Source organism: Schistocerca americana, chromosome 5, assembly GCF_021461395.2.
Source record: "Schistocerca americana isolate TAMUIC-IGC-003095 chromosome 5, iqSchAmer2.1, whole genome shotgun sequence".
NCBI lineage: Eukaryota > Metazoa > Arthropoda > Insecta > Orthoptera > Acrididae > Schistocerca > Schistocerca americana.
Genome location: NC_060123.1, coordinates 673,525,618 through 673,542,973, shown reverse-complemented (window position 1 = coordinate 673,542,973; position 17,356 = coordinate 673,525,618). Strand labels below are relative to the sequence as shown.

Genomic DNA, 17,356 nt, shown 5'->3' with positions numbered 1-17,356 from the left:
AAATTAATGCAGATGAGTAGAAGAAACAAACCTGTAAAGTTAAAGACATGGCATTAGTAGTTTACTACTTGACACAGTCAAGTCATTTAGATATATGGCTGTAATGCTGCAAAGCAATATGAAATGAAATGAGCATGTGAGGACTGTGGTAGGGAAGACCAATGGTCAACTTCAGTTTATTGTGTGAATTTTAGGAAAGCATGGTTCATCTATAAAGGAGACCATATACAGGACACAGGTGTGACCTATTCTTGAGTGCTTGGGATCTGTACCTGGTCAAATTGGAGGAGGACGTTGAAGTATTTCAGAGGTGGGCTGCCAGATTTGTTACCAGTGGGCTTGAACAACACACAAGTGTTACAGAGATGCTTCAGGAACTCAAACGGGAATCCCTGGAGGGAAGGCGACATTCTTTCAAGAAAATTTAGAGAACCGGCATTTGAAGCTGGGTGCCGAAAAGATTCTGCTGCTGCCAACTTAACCTGCATGTCAGGACCACAAAGATAAGATTTGAGTAATTAGGGCTCATACGGAGGCATATAGACAGTCGTTTTTTGCTCACTCTATCTGTGAGTGGAACAGGAAAGGAAATAACTAGTAGTGGTACAGGGTACCATCCGCCATACACCGTACTGTGGCTTGTGAAGTATCTATGTAGATGCAGAAGTATATGCAGGCATCATCACAATTAGCATTCTTTAATAAAAACTGAAAGAACTACAAATAAATCAGACCAAATGTGGAACATTAATTTTCACCAAAAAATATGATGCAAGTTGTATGAATATTTTCTGTGAATAACTGCAGTGGAATTCTAGCAATGATTCTGAGTCTTAAGCTTTTCACTGGAGATAAGCACAAAAACATTAAATGAAATCTGGGGCAAGCTATCTAGGCATGATGAATGTCATGCTCAACCCAACCAAATATTTATTTATTTATTGTAATTTCTAATGAATATTCGATATTACATGCGGAGATTTCTTTATTTATTTGTCATAAATAGTAGCAAGTTCAAAAATCAAATGAATTCAGTATGGAACAGTGCACTCTTAAAGAGGGGACAAGGCCTAGAACAGAAGCAGTGCCACCCAAGACATATATCCTGTATTGCCCGTAGGTTGGCAAATTGTCTGTTGTGCACAGCCAATAGAAGGGTAGTTTTATGTTGCCAGTGATAGATGAGGAAATAGGCAATGCATTTTTAACCCCAAAATTAAAACCATTTGATATTCTTCACAGGTTATTAGTAGTTATGTTGAGCCATGAAAGGTTGCCTCAAGCTGTCCTCTTACCAGTGAAGTTTTCTTTGTTTTTGGAATGAAGGCTGTGGTGACAAGAGTGATCTGTAGTATTGACCAATGACCACATTGCATTGAAAGGTACACAAATAATGAGAGGTTGAGTGGTGGACTGACACCGAAACATGTGGAATGCTTGAACCAGAGACTTGAAAGGTTCTGTGATAAGATGTATCTGTGACTTTCTTGATTTCTGTCACAGGTCACAGATCTGAGAACTGTACATCCCTCTTAAATAGACCAGGGTATGCACTACGTTAGTGACTGCTAACTAGGAACTGACTGTGTGTAGGATGCACAGAAGATTTATTTTGTTTCTTTTTTAAGATTAGAGAGATAGGCCAGTAGAGATAATGATAGCAGCACTAAACTCTGAAGTATCAGTGTCAGACAAAAAGAAGTCTGTCACAGATGGGACTATTAATCTTAGTGAGCAATTTCTGAAGCATTTGCAACAAATTCCGGATTATGAAGTGCTCCTGAAAGCAGTGGAACTCATATAATGCTAGGTATAGAAATCTGGCTTAATTGACAGCAGGAAACTATTTGAAGTAAATTTAAGTGTAAAGAATAGGCTAGTTCGAAATCAAGGTAGTGCAGTTTTTACAACAGACATGAAACTCAAATTCAGCAAACAAGAAATTGAACCTGCATGTAAGATTGTTGGAGCAAGACTTGGTAACAAGGGTGGGCATAGACTTATAAATGGTTCCTTCTATCGACCGCCAGACTCACCTTCCAACCTAACACACGTCTACACAATGCCACAGATCAATTTGTCGCACCAGTACAAGAAAACCCCAGGTTGTGAGTACATATATTAGCCAACATACTGCCTTCGCTGGAGGAGACTAATCATCTGACACCTGATTGGAATAATTACAAGTTTGTAAGTGATGGTTTTGACAAGACACCCTGCAAAACAATACCCAATGCTTTCTTAGAAAACTACTTACATCCAATAATTTGGAAGAGCGCTCATGATAGAAATATATTACATCTAATGTCAACAAACAGACCTGAGTTCTTCGAGGACATCCACACTGCCTCTGTTATCAGTGATCATGAAGCAAGTGAGGTAACAATGATTGTCAAACTCTAAAGACCAGCTAAAACTAGCGAGATGATTTACATGTTCAGTAAGCTAGATAAAGATCCAGTCATGTCATCTTATAGACAAACTCAAAACATATATCTGTGGGCAGGAGCATATAAAGGAACTGTGGCACAAGTTTAGAAGAATAGCTGACACATACAGCATAGATAACGTACAACAGTTCATGGCGGGTGGGATCCTCCATGGTACATGATCACAGTAAAGGAACCTTTAAGGAAACAGTAACAACTGAATGACTGTAAAGCAAAGTATTAGGCTCTAGACAGACATATTCTACTGTGAAAAGGGCAATTTGTGAAGCCTTCAACAACTATTATATCACAATCTTATTGAAAGACCTCTCATCAAATTCTCAGAAATTCTGATTGTGTGTGTATATTTTTGCAAAGGAAGATACATGGCTACTGTCCCAGCTTAATACTCACACCACTGCAAAAACGTGTCATAGATATCAGTGTCGGTAATACCGAGAAACAGATGAAATCACTAACACGAAGAAAGGCCAAATTCAATGCCGAAACTGCAACAAAGTTCACCCATCTTTTAGTCATAACATACTGTATTCATCAAACAAAAATTTGTTTCCTGTGATTGGAAGAAAGCATAAGTCATGCCCATCTACAAGATGAGTAGCAGACGTGATCCACAAACCTACTGTCCAATTTCACTGACATCCCTCTGTTGCAGAATCCTAGAACACATTCCGAGCTCAAAAATAACGGAATATCTTAAAAGAAGTACTTCCTCCACACCAACCAGAAAGATTTAAAGAGAAAAAAAAAAAAAATCATGCAAAACCTAACTTGCAGTTCTCTCACGTGATATTCTGAAAGCAATTGTTAAAGACAATTAGGAAAATGTAATACTTTTATTTATTTCTGCAAAGCATTTGATTCAGTGCCACAAAAACACTTATTAACAAAGGTACAACCACACAGGGTCTTCTTCCTGTTAGCATTAATCTCGTGTAGAACGGCGTCTGCTGCATTCAAGATTTGGCAACATTATTTTATTTTGTGGCCAGGCATGCTTCCCATCATCACAGTCATGGGAGGGAAGACTTGTGCGCCACCTGTCTGTGAACTGTGTAAACGTGGTTCCGTGTGTGATCATTTTTTAACTATTTATGTATCGTACTTTCTGAGAAGGGAATTGGGAAGAAGCCCATCATTTGGCTAAAAAGAAAGCATGGGGAACTGCCTGAAAGCCACTCTCTGGGTGTCTGGTGCACCAGTCACGGTCATTAATGTGCCACACAGATCTGATATGCAGCTGCCTGGTCGCCCCAACTTGCAAGCCAGCATGTTGAGTGTTTCCCTATACAAACAGGTCTACAATCACGTGGAATATCAAACAAAACTGGACGAAGGGTTTCTTGGTATGGAGGATTAGCATGTTATCTTGGATATAGAGTCACTGTTAATGTGCTTGAGGCATGCCCTAATGAAGTGTGTTGAGACCCTTGTATATTAACACCTGGCAGACAGTATCTGGAAAAAACTGCACAAATATCCAGTTATATATAGATAAGATTTCAAAGTGGTTTAAGATTGGCAATTAACAAAACGAAGTATCTAGGACTATATTATCAATTAGCCACAATTGGAATGTCAACTCATAAAATTGCTGGGTGCAAAAATCTGTGGGGGGATTTGAAATAATATAGGCTCAATCTTAGGCAAAGCAAGTGGTAGACTTCAGTTCATTGGCAGGATAATGGGGAAATGCAGTCAGCATATAAGTGAGATTGCTTGTGCTAGAATATTGCTTATGTTTGTGACACCTGTACCAAATAGGACTAACAGAGGATACTGAACATTACAAACAAGGTGTCATGAATGTCAATGACTGGCCCATGGGAAAGTGTCCCTGAAATGCTCAAAATCCTGAATTTGTAAACACTTCAAGATAGACACCACCTAGTCTGTGAAAGCCATATTACAAAAACTTCAAGAACCAACAGTAAATGAAGAAACTAGGACTACACTAAATACTTGTATGTAACACTCTCGCAGGGACCGCTAAGACAAAATTGGACTACCTTTGTACACAGAGATGCAATTACGTGGTCATTTTTCACGCAGTCCATATGTGGTAGGAATGAGAAGAAAACCTCTGCCATGCACTACACAGTGGTTTGCAGAGAACGTGTGTAGATGAAGAGGCACTTACACAGATTGCACAGATAGCAGTGCATGTTAAACTGCTGCTTCCAGGACGGGGAGGTGTGTTGGCCCTGGATAAAATCCGGTCAGTGGATTAACGATGAGGATCAGTGTGCCAATCAGCCTGAATGTGATTTTTAGGGAGCTTCTCATATCCCACTATGTGAATACCAGGCTGACATCCAAGTCCTGCCTCAGTGACAGGATTTGCAAAGAATTAGAAAACTTCCACTCTCTTTCACATGAGTAACATTACACGCAGACACCTGGAATACACACACTCTGTCCCCGCATCTAGCAAGCCCATTAAACTAACCATGCCTACCCTGAGCCAACACGGAACAGATGCACATTAAAAAGAAACAGTATGTATGTGGAGAGGCACAAGGAAGGAGACAAGGGTGGAGGGAAGAAAGGAATAGAACAGAAATGTGGTACCAGTGAGCTCACCTTGGCACAGGCATGGGAAGTTTTACGTGACATGCTATGAAGTGAAGGATTCAATTGGGGAGCGAGGGTAGTGGGAGGGGGGTAGTGTGGCAGAAACTGTGGAATGAACAGTACAGTACCTGATACACACAACGCATTTTGTCTACGGAGCCAATAAATAAATATAAAAACATGGATTAACAAAATATAAAAACATATATTAACAAAATTTAGCGGGAGTATGGGGACACAGGTGAATGTGGTTGTGGGGTAAAGGTTTAATATCAGGGCCAGTGGCAGACTTCATGTTCCCTGTAGCAATGCTGTCAGTACTGACCTTGAGGTATGATAGGAATTGAAAGGGGGTGTGACAGCTGCTGATGGTATGCAGCCAACGAGAGAGTAAATGACAAAATGTTTCGAAGCAAGATACTAAGGAATATTGTCACATTCTTCTATGCCTCTATACCACAACCTTGTAAAAGATTCAGAACACCAATCAATGCTTAGCGCACTGGACTCGCATTCAGGAGGGCAACAGTTGAAACCCATGTCTGGCCATCCTGATTCAGGTTTTCCATGATTTCCCTAAATCATTTCAGGCAAATGACGAGATGGTTCCTTTGAAAGGGCATGGCCAATGTACTTCCCTAATCTGATGGGACCAATGACCTCGCTGTTTGGTCCCCTCCCAGAAATCAGCCAACCAACATTTGGATCAAACATTCAAATATATGTGACAACCAAGATTGTAAATTTAACTGCTGGTCATTTCACTCACAGCTATTTGGGATGTGCTATTAAGTCCCAACCTAATCACAACCCCGTGATTCATGACATATTGGATGGGGGGGGGGGGGGGGGGGGGGGGACTTGGGACAACAGCAAAGAAGAGAACACTATCAATTTCAGTGCCAGACTTGTGCTGCCTCTTATTTCACCTCTCACTGGTTACATTAAAGTATCATTTCACTGGTACATGAAATTGTCACATTGCTAACATTTGGGCAGTAGAGAAATACTGCTGTAACTGGCAGTGGCCCTGATCAAAACTGTAGGCAGTAGAGAAATACTGCTGTAACTGGCAGTGGCCCTGATCAAAACTGTAGGCAGGAGTGTGACTAGTAGAGACTGAAGCAGGAGGACCGTAGAATCAAAGGATGTGTTGTAAGAATAATTCTCATTAGCTAGTAATGGGTGTAAGTAGTATGAGTTGCAAAGCAGTCACCGAGATTAAGTAGACTGAGCTCACTGACCTACTTCGCCACTGAGACATCAGTTTCACTCTTAGCTATAGTCTGGGCCCCAATACCAGCTTTTGCGAACTGCATAGATGAGAAGTAACCTTCCAACACATCCTTAGACCAAAAATTCCTAATGACTAAAACTTTGTTAATTACTTACTCATACTCAACTCCACCCCTCCATTTCCTTGTGGCTTGCTCTTCATTCAATCAATCTACACCCACTATATGCTCTTTCTGCTCTCCCTCTTCCTGTTTACCACCCCTCCTCAACCACTTTACTGTATGTGAGGTGCAACTACCTTGCCTGCACGAGGACAGGTTCAACAGTGTTACATTCCAATCACGTTCCCTTGCTGCCTGTTCCTCTCAGCCGCCATACTCCCTTTCTTCCATTCCTCTCTTCTTCCCCTCACCCAATCCACCCAACACAATTTGCCCCCTCAGCTGACCTGTAGTAGCAGGACAATGTAGCCTTCCATGAATATGTACACGTATTGTATTTAATTATTCTGTTAGCTCCAAAGAAGATATTGTTGGACTGTTTTAATCTGGCTTATGCTCCTATTGGCGATTCAGTGCCTGTAAGGTGACAGGTTACCCTCACTCCTCTCGTTTTTTATCTTCTTACCAGGGCATCCCAATACTGTACCCAGGTTGCAAGGTAATAGCTTGGTAGTGAGTTAGTAAAACCAGTTAGTTACTTAGTTAGCTGTATGTTCCATTGATCATTTGCACGAATAAATCTTAATGATGTGGAATGAGTCATTTTACATTCACATCATAGATTAGTTTGTAAATATGATTCAAATGGCTCTGAGCACTATGCGACTTAACTTCTGAGGTCATCAGTCGCCTAGAACTTAGAACTAATTAAACCTAACCAACCTAAGGACGTCACAAACATCCATGCCCGAGGCAGGATTCGAACCTCCGACTGTAGCGGTCGCTTGGTTCCAGACTGTAGCGCCTAGAACCGCATGGCCACCCCAGCCGGCTGTAAATATGGGTACATGCTGAACATTCATTAGTTCTTTTGTTTTGTTCATTATTATTATTAAATATACAGATGTGGGATAGTAATTTCTACCCACCACCTATTACATATTACAATAATAGAAATAATTCTACAGAATAGGAGTTGTCATGGAGAAACTTTTTAGTTGCTGCATTGTATACTTCTTTTAGTGCTACAGACAACCTTTGCACTGAGTACTGTGGCTTTGTAATTAAGTACAATCATTGTTCTTGCTGAACTGCAGTAGATTATTTACAACAAACATTATGAGGGAATACACACACTCTGAAGCAGTAGTCAGAATGCCCAACTCCTTAAACACTGAAATAGCATTTTTTTTCTTTCTTTAGTGAATGTTTTGTTGGCTGAGTGATCATTAGTGTAGCTGAGAGTCTAGGATAGACAGAAAGTTAATAGTGTGATGTTGAGTTTCTGAAGCCCAAAAACGTGCTGTACTGAGAAAAGGGTTATCCATGATGACCCAAAAATTATTTTTTTAATGTTATGATGAATATCTCATGAACTTTTGAGGTTATGACCACAGATTTTGCAAATACATTGCACATTCTGTGGCTATAGCCACATCAGGATTTGACACAATTACATCAGCTCATTCCTACAAAAACTGTTTGCTGCTCTTCCACTGCATGCTTACAACCTTATATGAGGACATGATTTTAGCTTCAATTACAGTAATACTTCTCTTATGATTTCACCAGAAAACTGGCAAAAACATACCGTATCAGTTAATTCCAGTTCAAACCAACATTTGCAGCTTTTTTTACACAATGTGGCATAAGAAGTAATCAATCATGTATGTACATACCTTTTGAGGAATTTTGGGATAATATCACATCTGATAAACTGTCCCAGTCATCTCTTTTGCAAAACAGTTTCACGTTTTCTTCAGAGTTTTCAAGCAATAACTCACAGTCCAATTTTTTCTCTGCAAATGAATACTTCTTCTTTGTTTTTGCAACTGATAAAATATTAGGAAATAATTTATTTGGCAGATGTAAACTCAGATAATCAACAACACTGCTCTCTGCCTTTTCTAATAAAAGTACACTGTCTGACTCTTCTAATGAGTCAATGAGGTTATCAGGTAACTGATTATGTGAACAAACTGTCAAAAGGTGGTCATCACTTGCAAATGTATTACTTGATGCACATGAGGTCATGCACAAAAGACTTACACCACGAGGTGAAAAGATTGTATATTTCTCATGTTCATTACCTGGCTTCAGTTTATATCCCAAAATTTCTGCACAGCCAACAATTACAGAAACCTTAAGCTTTCCTCTGACATAAACTGAAGCCCCACTTTTCATTATCAATAGGAACCTATCATTTTCCACAAAACGAATATCAATTTGTGTGCCACAGGTGTCAACATCACTGGCTGTACATATCATAGATTGGGTTTGGCTGCGTGTATGAAAGATATCCCTAAAAACAGAAACATCACAATCATTGGTATCTTCAATGGATAAAGATTGAAATTTTTCCCTTACAAATGTTTGTGGCACATTTAAACTACAATTTGTGTCATCTGGAGTACTAGCCACACCACCACCTTCAGCACATGTGTACACACGTGAGTCATTACATACTTCTTCATGGGAACAAAGAATTTTCTTCATATTTTGTGTCATTTTGGCAACATCGTCTCTGCCCCCTTTGCCAGTTCTGCAAACACTTTCTAGCCTTGCGGCTATAATGTCTTCCATTGAATTCTGACCTTCACATTTCACTATTAACGGTGCAATATCACACACACCTGTACCACATGATGGCACATACTCTTCAGTATCCACATTATGCACTTGTAGACTGATAAGCTCTACTGAATCAGACACAAAAGCATTGTGACTTGCAGCAAAAACATTGGGGTAACTGTCATTCTCATTACTTTTCTCAAATTGGGATGAGATGACAGGAGCTAGGGTTATATGTTCACTGGCACTAAATTCGGTAATTTTCGACTTTCTTTTCTTCTCTTTCCTGTTTCGCAATTTTTTCCCGGATGTTTTTGAACCACTGTCTGCTCCTTGTTTTTCACTTTCATCCTGACTGGTCCCAGTCATGTCACTGACCGGTAGTAATAAAGTAGCAGCAGTAGCTTGTATTTCAACGTCTCTCGTCTCACTTACACTCTTTCCTACAGGATCACAACTCTTGTTCAATAAGTCAGTTTTTATCTCTGTGACAATTTCTGGTTCACTTACATTTCCTGAAGTAATGGTATCACCCCTATGAGACGTGCCTTTTTGTGGTGTAACTGTATCGGCTGCCTCCAAAATTTTTGACGTGACATCCGTTATAAACTGAACCTCCACACTCTTGTTCTTCTTCATTCTCTTGGGGTCCAATCTCCAGGAACTTAAATCCACTGGTTGCACACCCATTCCGGAAGCCTCGAGTTTACCCCGTGTCGTTAATTCATTATTACCTGCCCTCGCTGACAACAAGTTTCTGTCGAAAACAACATAAATTAGCGACATATTCATTTCACGAGTGCTGTAAGGACAATACTGTAAACTAACGTATACTTACTTTACTTTATTTCTAAATCCTTTTCGTTTCTTTAGCTCCTTCGACGCTGTAACATGCGCAGCTCTGAATCTTTCCATGTTTATAGGCTGCTAAATTACTTAACACAAATCTTAGCGCACAGGGCAAATAATACATAAATCAGTAAATAGTATTTTCTCGCGAAGATACAGTGCAGTTACGTGTCGAGGGTACAAAATAAAGAATATTTAAGATCATACTTCTCCTTTTCCCCTTCTCCTAAAACTGTCACTATAGTATTACACATAATCGAACATGTTTTTTTCCGTTTGTACACAAACCTACACGTGTTCCGCTGGTACAACGTAAACAAATAGTTTTTCGTCTTGCCGATAACGTCTTTGAGCAGAGAAGTCAAAGGGAAAGCTATCATTACATGACGGCAGTGAAAACTTGCACCGGTGCACAACCAGTCAACTGATCTGTGGCAGCATCCTACTGGCTCTTTCTCGTATCATCTGGTCCCTGTCTCTTTGCTTACCACATACATGTGCCTCTCTTCACCAAGGTCCAAGGGCATTAGCAATTCCCGCAACGTGGATCTTCCAACATTCTGTTTCGTTCAACTCAACAACGCAGATGTTGAATAGTTTGTTTGCGCGCTTCAGTAGTTAGCACCATGGCAAAAAATGGGCGTTGTCTTTAACTAAGTAAATAGATATTTACAAAAGGTAAAAGATTTAAAACACTGAGATAAGATTCTCATTACGGCCTTCAGCTATTCCTTATTGCAAAATAATAACACAGCATCATTTTATGTGACGCAATGTATTCCAGAGGTATTGTCACTTAGAGTATGGAGCAGCTAACTTAGTTCCGGGATGCTAAATAGCTCTTGTGACACATCGTTTCACTGGAATTTGATGGCATGGAAGTTGGGGAACAAAATGACACTCTCCCTAGGTACTGTAGAGTGTATATATGAAAATAGCAGAACAGGATGGGAAGATTAGAGCCCTTCAGGCTGAATTAGATAAAGCTAGGGAAGAACTAATAAGGTTAAGGCGGGAGAAGGGTGAAGAGAAGTGGGAAGTGGTAGCAGGGAACAGGGGCCACAGAGAGAGGACGGTATCTAACAGTTTCGTTGTTGGCACAAAAATATATTTGCCCTGCTGCCACAGTTAAGTAACGAAGAGCCTCATGTAAATGTAGATGTACCTGATGCACAGCAGAATTCAGTTAGGAAGTCTGTTGCTTCAGAAAAAGCAGGAAGTAAGAAGTAGGTATCAGTCATGGAAGAGTTGTGGGCCAACTTCTGCAGGGAAAATTAGGTGGCAGCTACCAGGTCACAAACGTTTTAAAGCCAAGTGCATATCTCAGCTAAGTGATAGAGGGCATAGGATCTTTGTGTACAGGTTTCACCAAGGAGGATCATGTTGTAATAGTGGGTGGAGCAGGGTACAGTATCGAAAGAGACCAGGGCTACAATATTGAGAGTGACCTGGTACAAATAGCATCAGCAATGAACCACACTAATGTTGAGTTTGTGCCTGTTTTCAAGCCCCAGTTGAACAGCTCTGTGAGTAGGGTCAATATGGAGTTGGATCGACTGCTTCGGGCTGGTGCTGGGTCAGGGATTGGTTTGTTTCTTGTTGACACTATTGATAGGTGGGGCTTTACTTCTCACGGTCTACATCTCGATAGAATAGGGAAGGATATACTGGCTCGGTTGATAGCAAATTCTTTTAGGGGGGACACTGCAACAAATCTAAGTAGTTCTTTTTTAAGTTACACGCTCAATATTGAAACAAGATGTATCTGAAAATATTGAGCATAATACTTGTGAAGACAAAAAAATAACAGTCTATTTATTACATCAAAATGTTTAAAAACAAAATTAATGAATTTCAGATATGTTTAGATGAGCTACAGTCTACAAATCCTGTTGATATTATTTGTATTTCTGAACATCATTTAGGAAGTGAAATTGAAATACTTAATATGGAAGGATATACCTTAGCTTCAAAGAATTGTAGAAAAGAAATGGAGAAAGGTGGAGTTGCCGTTTACATTAGAAAGGGTCACAATTATAAAAACATTGACATTCTTAAATAATGTAGTGATAAGTATTCTGAAGCATGTGCCACACAAGTAGAAGCACACAACAGAAAAATAATTATAGTCACAATATAGGGTTCCATCTGGTATTTTCTAACTATTCACTAAACAGCTTGATGCAGTATTAAATTTCTAAACTTCTAAAAATAATGGACTCATACTAAGTGTAAATTTTAATTTAAATTTTCTGGAGGATAGTCACTCGAGATCCATACTAAAGTCTCTTACCATTTCTTATAATCTCATTCCCTTAGTTCAGTTTCCAGCCAGGGTTATGGGTACCAGCAGCACTGCTATTGATAACATTTTCATAGATACTACCACACTGCTAAATCATAGTATAAATTCAATATTTAATGGCTTTTCAGATCATGATGCCCAGTTGCTTACATTTAATATAGTGGGGTCTGATTCAACTAAAAAACGGGAGTTGGGAAACTATATGAATAATAAATCAAACAGGAACTCAAGGTTTAAAAAACTGTTTGAGAAATACAGACTGGAAAGATGTATACAATTCCCCCAGGATAGATGAAAAATATAACCGTTTCTCTAATACGGTCATACGTCACATTGCTGCCCTAAGAAAGTAATCAAAGCAAATAGAGTAAATGTATCAAAACCTTGGATTACAAATGGAATAAAAGTATCTTGCAAAACAAAGAGAAGAGTGTACTGAATATGAAGGGAAAACGACGGCTACAGAGCTAAATCACCTTACAAATTATATTGTAAAAATCTAAACAAAGTAATCAGGACATCAATACCTCTAACAACAAGATAAAAACTATATGGAACATAGTAAAATGTGAAACAGGAAAAACTAATCAGGCAGATGAGGAAATTATGTTAAATATAAATAATGAGTTGATTAGAGATACCTCCAAAACTGCAGACACTTTCAACAACTTTTTCCTTTCAATAGCCGACAACTTAGTTTTGCATCGTTCCTCAGAAGACGGCTTAAAATATTTAAAAAATGCATTTCCGCAGAAATTTGACAAAATTCAACCATATCCTACCTCACCAAAAGAGATTTCTAATATTATTAGCTCTCTCAAAAACAAATGTTCCATTGGTTATAATGAAATCAACACTACCATAATTAAATGTTGCTCCTCAGAACTTTGTGAAATACTGAGTTACTTATGTAACGAATCCCTCCACAGTGGTACTTTTCCAGATAGGTTTAAATATGCTATTGTCAAACCATAACACAAAAAGGAGACAAATCATCAGTGGAGAACTTCCGCCCATTTCATTATTGGCAATATTTTTAAACGTGTTTGAAAGGGTCATGTACAATGGACTTTATAAACATTTAGTACAGAAAAATATTCTCATTCGCAGTTTGGATTTCGGAAAGGATTGTCAACTGATCGAGCTATGTTCACTTTAATGGATGATATATTAGAATCAATAAATGGAAAGTTACTGCCATTTGGAATATTCTGTGATGTGGCTGAAGCTTTTGATATTCTTAAGCATGAAACCCTTATACAAAGGGTAAAATATTATGGGATAACAGGAGTAGCAGGTTCACGGTTCTCATCCTGTCTTTTTAACAGAAAACAGTGTGTGTCTGTATCACGCTTACCACATAACAATGGTCATTCAAAGTACGAAACCATCAGACAAGGGGTGCCCCAAGGCTCTATTATAGTTCCCTTGTTTTCCTATTATATATTAATTAGTAGTGTCACAAAACTTAGTCTAATTTGCAGATGATACAAGTATTGATATAAAAAACAGTACCCGTGATGTGACTGAGCAATCAGCTAATGATATGAAACTTCCTGGCAGATTAAAACTGTGTGCCCAACCGAGACTCGAACTCGGGACCTTTGCCTTTCGCGGGCAAGTGCTCTACCAACTGAGCTACCGAAGCACGACTCACGCCCGGTACTCACAGCTTTACTTCTGCCAGTACCTCGTCTCCTACCTTCCCAACTTTACAGAAGCTCTCCTGCGAACCTTGCAGAACTAGCACTCCTGAAAGAAAGGATATTGCGGAGACATGGCTTAGCCACAGCCTGGGGGATGTTTCCATTCTATGGGAATTAGTCCCTTTCTTAAATATGGTAATTCATTCAATATTATTTCAAGTTCTCTTAATTTTTCGGCCCACACATTCTGGCAGTTCAAGAAGTAAATTCTATACCGGGCGTGAGTCGTGCTTCGGTAGCTCAGTTGGTAGAGCACTTGCCCGCGAAAGGCAAAGGTCCCGAGTTCGAGTCTCGGTCGGGCACACAGTTTTAATCTGCCACGAAGTTTCATATCAGCGCACACTCCGCTGCAGAATGAAAATCTCATTCTGGAAGCTAATGATATATTTGTAAGTATTAATGGGTGGTTCACAGCAAGTGGATTGCCACTGAATTTTGACAAGACCCGGGACATACAGTTTAGTACCTCACAACGAATACCTGACCCTGTAATTATAATATATCCAAAAAATGAAATTAAAGCTGTAGACAGTGTCAAATTTTTATGGCTACTAATTGACCACAACCTAAATTGGAAAACTCACACTCTAGACTTAATGAAACGACTTAATTCAGCTACATTTGCAGTAGGTATGATAACAGAAATAGGTGATTTAAAAATAAAGAAGTTAGTTTATTTGGCCTACTTCCATTCGCTAATGAGTTATGGAATCATCTTTTGGGGAATCTTCTCTCACAAAGAGAACATTTTCAAAATATAGAAACAAGTCATTAGAACTATATCTTGTGTCAGTCCTAGATCATCATGCAAAGAACTCTTTAAGAAACTTGGTATTCTAACTACTATTTCTCAGTACATTTACTCATTGATGTCCTTTGTCATTTCCAACATGTCTCTTTTTACTCAAAATAGTGCAAAACATGATTGTAATACCAGAACCAAAAACAATCTGTATAAGGACTGTAAAAGGACATTAGTACAGAAAGGAGTCAAATAGGTAGGTACTCATATATTCAATAACTTACCATAGCATATCAAAGGTCTTGTAAGTGATAAATATCAGTTTCAGAGTGAAATAAAGAACTTCCTGTTGGCCAACTCCTTCTACTCCATCGATGAATATCTTCACAAGGATTATAGTTCATAACTCTGTCTGCATTAGAATTGTATAATATCCATGTATCTGAGGTAGAAAAAAAACCTTTGACTCTTTCCACATCCCAGAGACTCCCCTCCAAGGGATCAATGGAAAACGATAAATATACTGTAATGTAATGTATTACTACAGAACAGTCGATGTTGTAAAGGTGTTATAATCTCACTATAGTGATAACAGTTTCTTGGTTTGTACATGGAGAGTAAATATTACGATAAATTGAAAATAGAAACGACAGTCTAATGCACAGAGTCACAACACTCTCCGGTGCGAAAATTTTTACCATTTGACATTGGGGCGACACTAGCTCTCAAAGTGGTGAGAAAGCAGGCAGTGATATGCATCATAAGGGTAATGTTCGTTTTTAGTTATTTTCTGCTTTACTAACGAAACAGTTGTTATATTTCTGCATTCCATCCATTAGTAGGAGACATGAATTATCCTGAGACTCTTGTAAAATCAACTGAATCATGCTGATTCAATGAGTAAAGATACAACTTATTCATTAAGAAATACTTTAGAGTATGTGTATATTTGCAGGATACTCCGCTGAAAGCAACAGTTTTTTTGTGTCTGAGGAGCACATAATTTTGTTCTTTTCTGTTGTTACTATCAGAGGCACTTTCCTTGTCACTTAAAAAATTGTATGGAGTCTAATGATTCGCCCATTCTTACACTCCACTATACTAATATTTTTGTAGACCTAATAACCTTTGCTTCAAAAGCGAATGTTTTGAAGATTCTTGATGTTTGTGGCTCAGATTTAGTTAGAATTGTGGATCTGATTTCTTCTGTGCTGGGAAGCAGTTCAATTGCTTTTCACGATTTATTATCAAGTCTGTGTGGTTATCCTTTGACCTACAGGTATGGTGGATTATTTGGCAGATTTAACAATGTTGGTATTATATTCTATAATTATAGAATATAATATGTTCCACATTCATTGATTTGGTGAAAGCATAGGGAACTCAACTCTGCTTTGTTGGATACATATAGTATGTCTTTCCTCAAAAGATCAGGTGTTCTGGGGTTTACAAGCAATCTTTTGTTTTTAAAGGAAAACGGCATTATTCGGTAAATATGTGTATGTTAGAAGCGAATCGTAAATAAATTTTACTGCTCTGTATCGTTTCATACTTCCCAGGGTCCTTAGAAAACAAATTAATGTCAAATGTGGTGTCATTTTATGGTTATTGGCGATTTTTGTGGCCCTATGTATACTCTCTATTGTAAAAACTATGTTACAGATCAGTATGAACGTTAGTATTCGCATTCATCTGATATCGTGTTCAGAAGTGTTGCTTTCTGGCCACTTGTGGCGCTGTTATTGCTGTGGGTAACAAAACTGACATTGAGTCTCAAGTCTCTATGGCAGCCTGTGATGGGAACTTTGTTAGTGCCGACAGAGATTAAAAGCTACTTTTGGCATAATTATATCCAATTTAAATAGTATCGTGTTCTTACTATCGAAATCACTGTATAACGACCTTTCTGCACAAAAAAATGAAAATGAGTATATGGCATCGTTGGCTGGGAGGCCTCATCCGGGAAAGTTCAGCCATCAAGTGCAAGACTTATTTCCGTCGACACTACATTGGGCGACTTGCTCGGCAGTGATAAGCATGTCATGATGATGAGGACAACACAGCACCCAGTCCCCGAATGGAGAAAAGTCTCCAACCCAGTCAGGAATCGAACCCGGGCCCGCTTGCATGGGAGGCGTGCTCATTACCAACAAACTGAGCAGGCAGACTTTTCTGCACAGCAGTACGAAAACTCATTACAAAATTAACACTTTCGCTGCGGCTGACGCTTATAAGCGTCACAAGAATCCACGAGTCAGTGCGGCTGACGCCGATAAGCGTCCGCGCTCACTGTCGGATTACTGTCTAGTTGCAGCATCAAAGCTAGCATCAAAGCGTGTAAAATTTTGTTTTGTGTGGTCAGTTATCGAGCGTATATTGTTCGTAATGGCGGCTAATGAACAGACACCAGGACCTTCCTACGTGAAAAGGAGCAGGAAAAGAGTTACATTGACAGTGAAACACTTAGTGTACTAGACGACAGTGATTTTCTGTCTAGTGAGGACGAGGCATACCACAGAGATTGTCATTTAGAGGCTGCAGAAGAATTGCTGTGTGATGATAGCGCAGATGCACAGCTTTCGAATCTGTTTCGTGACAGTTCCGAATCTGACGATACGGATCACGACGGTTGTGTGGAAATCGACGACGAAAAAGTAATGCATCTAAGGCGTCATCATTAAGTCAGTATCGAACATGATCCTACAGATGTTACGAGGTCTTGACGTCGGCCTGTAGCTCAGGTGTGCTTAGGAGCGTCGGCT

General features: G+C 39.2%; 1 protein-coding gene across 1 annotated transcript in view; it reads right to left on the bottom strand.

Annotated features, from left to right (window-relative positions):
- LOC124615519 (polynucleotide 5'-hydroxyl-kinase NOL9) overlaps positions 1–10,165 on the bottom strand; it is a 72,320-nt gene extending 62,155 nt beyond the window's left edge. Inside the window, exons 1-2 of the mRNA XM_047143480.1 lie at positions 9,831–10,165; positions 8,101–9,749 (exon numbers count right to left, since the gene is read on the bottom strand). Of these exons, the coding sequence (XP_046999436.1) occupies positions 8,101–9,749; positions 9,831–9,907 (1,726 nt within the window). The 5' untranslated portion in view covers positions 9,908–10,165. The remainder of the gene's footprint in view (positions 1–8,100; positions 9,750–9,830) is intronic.
- Between the last annotated feature and the right edge of the window lie 7,191 nt (positions 10,166–17,356).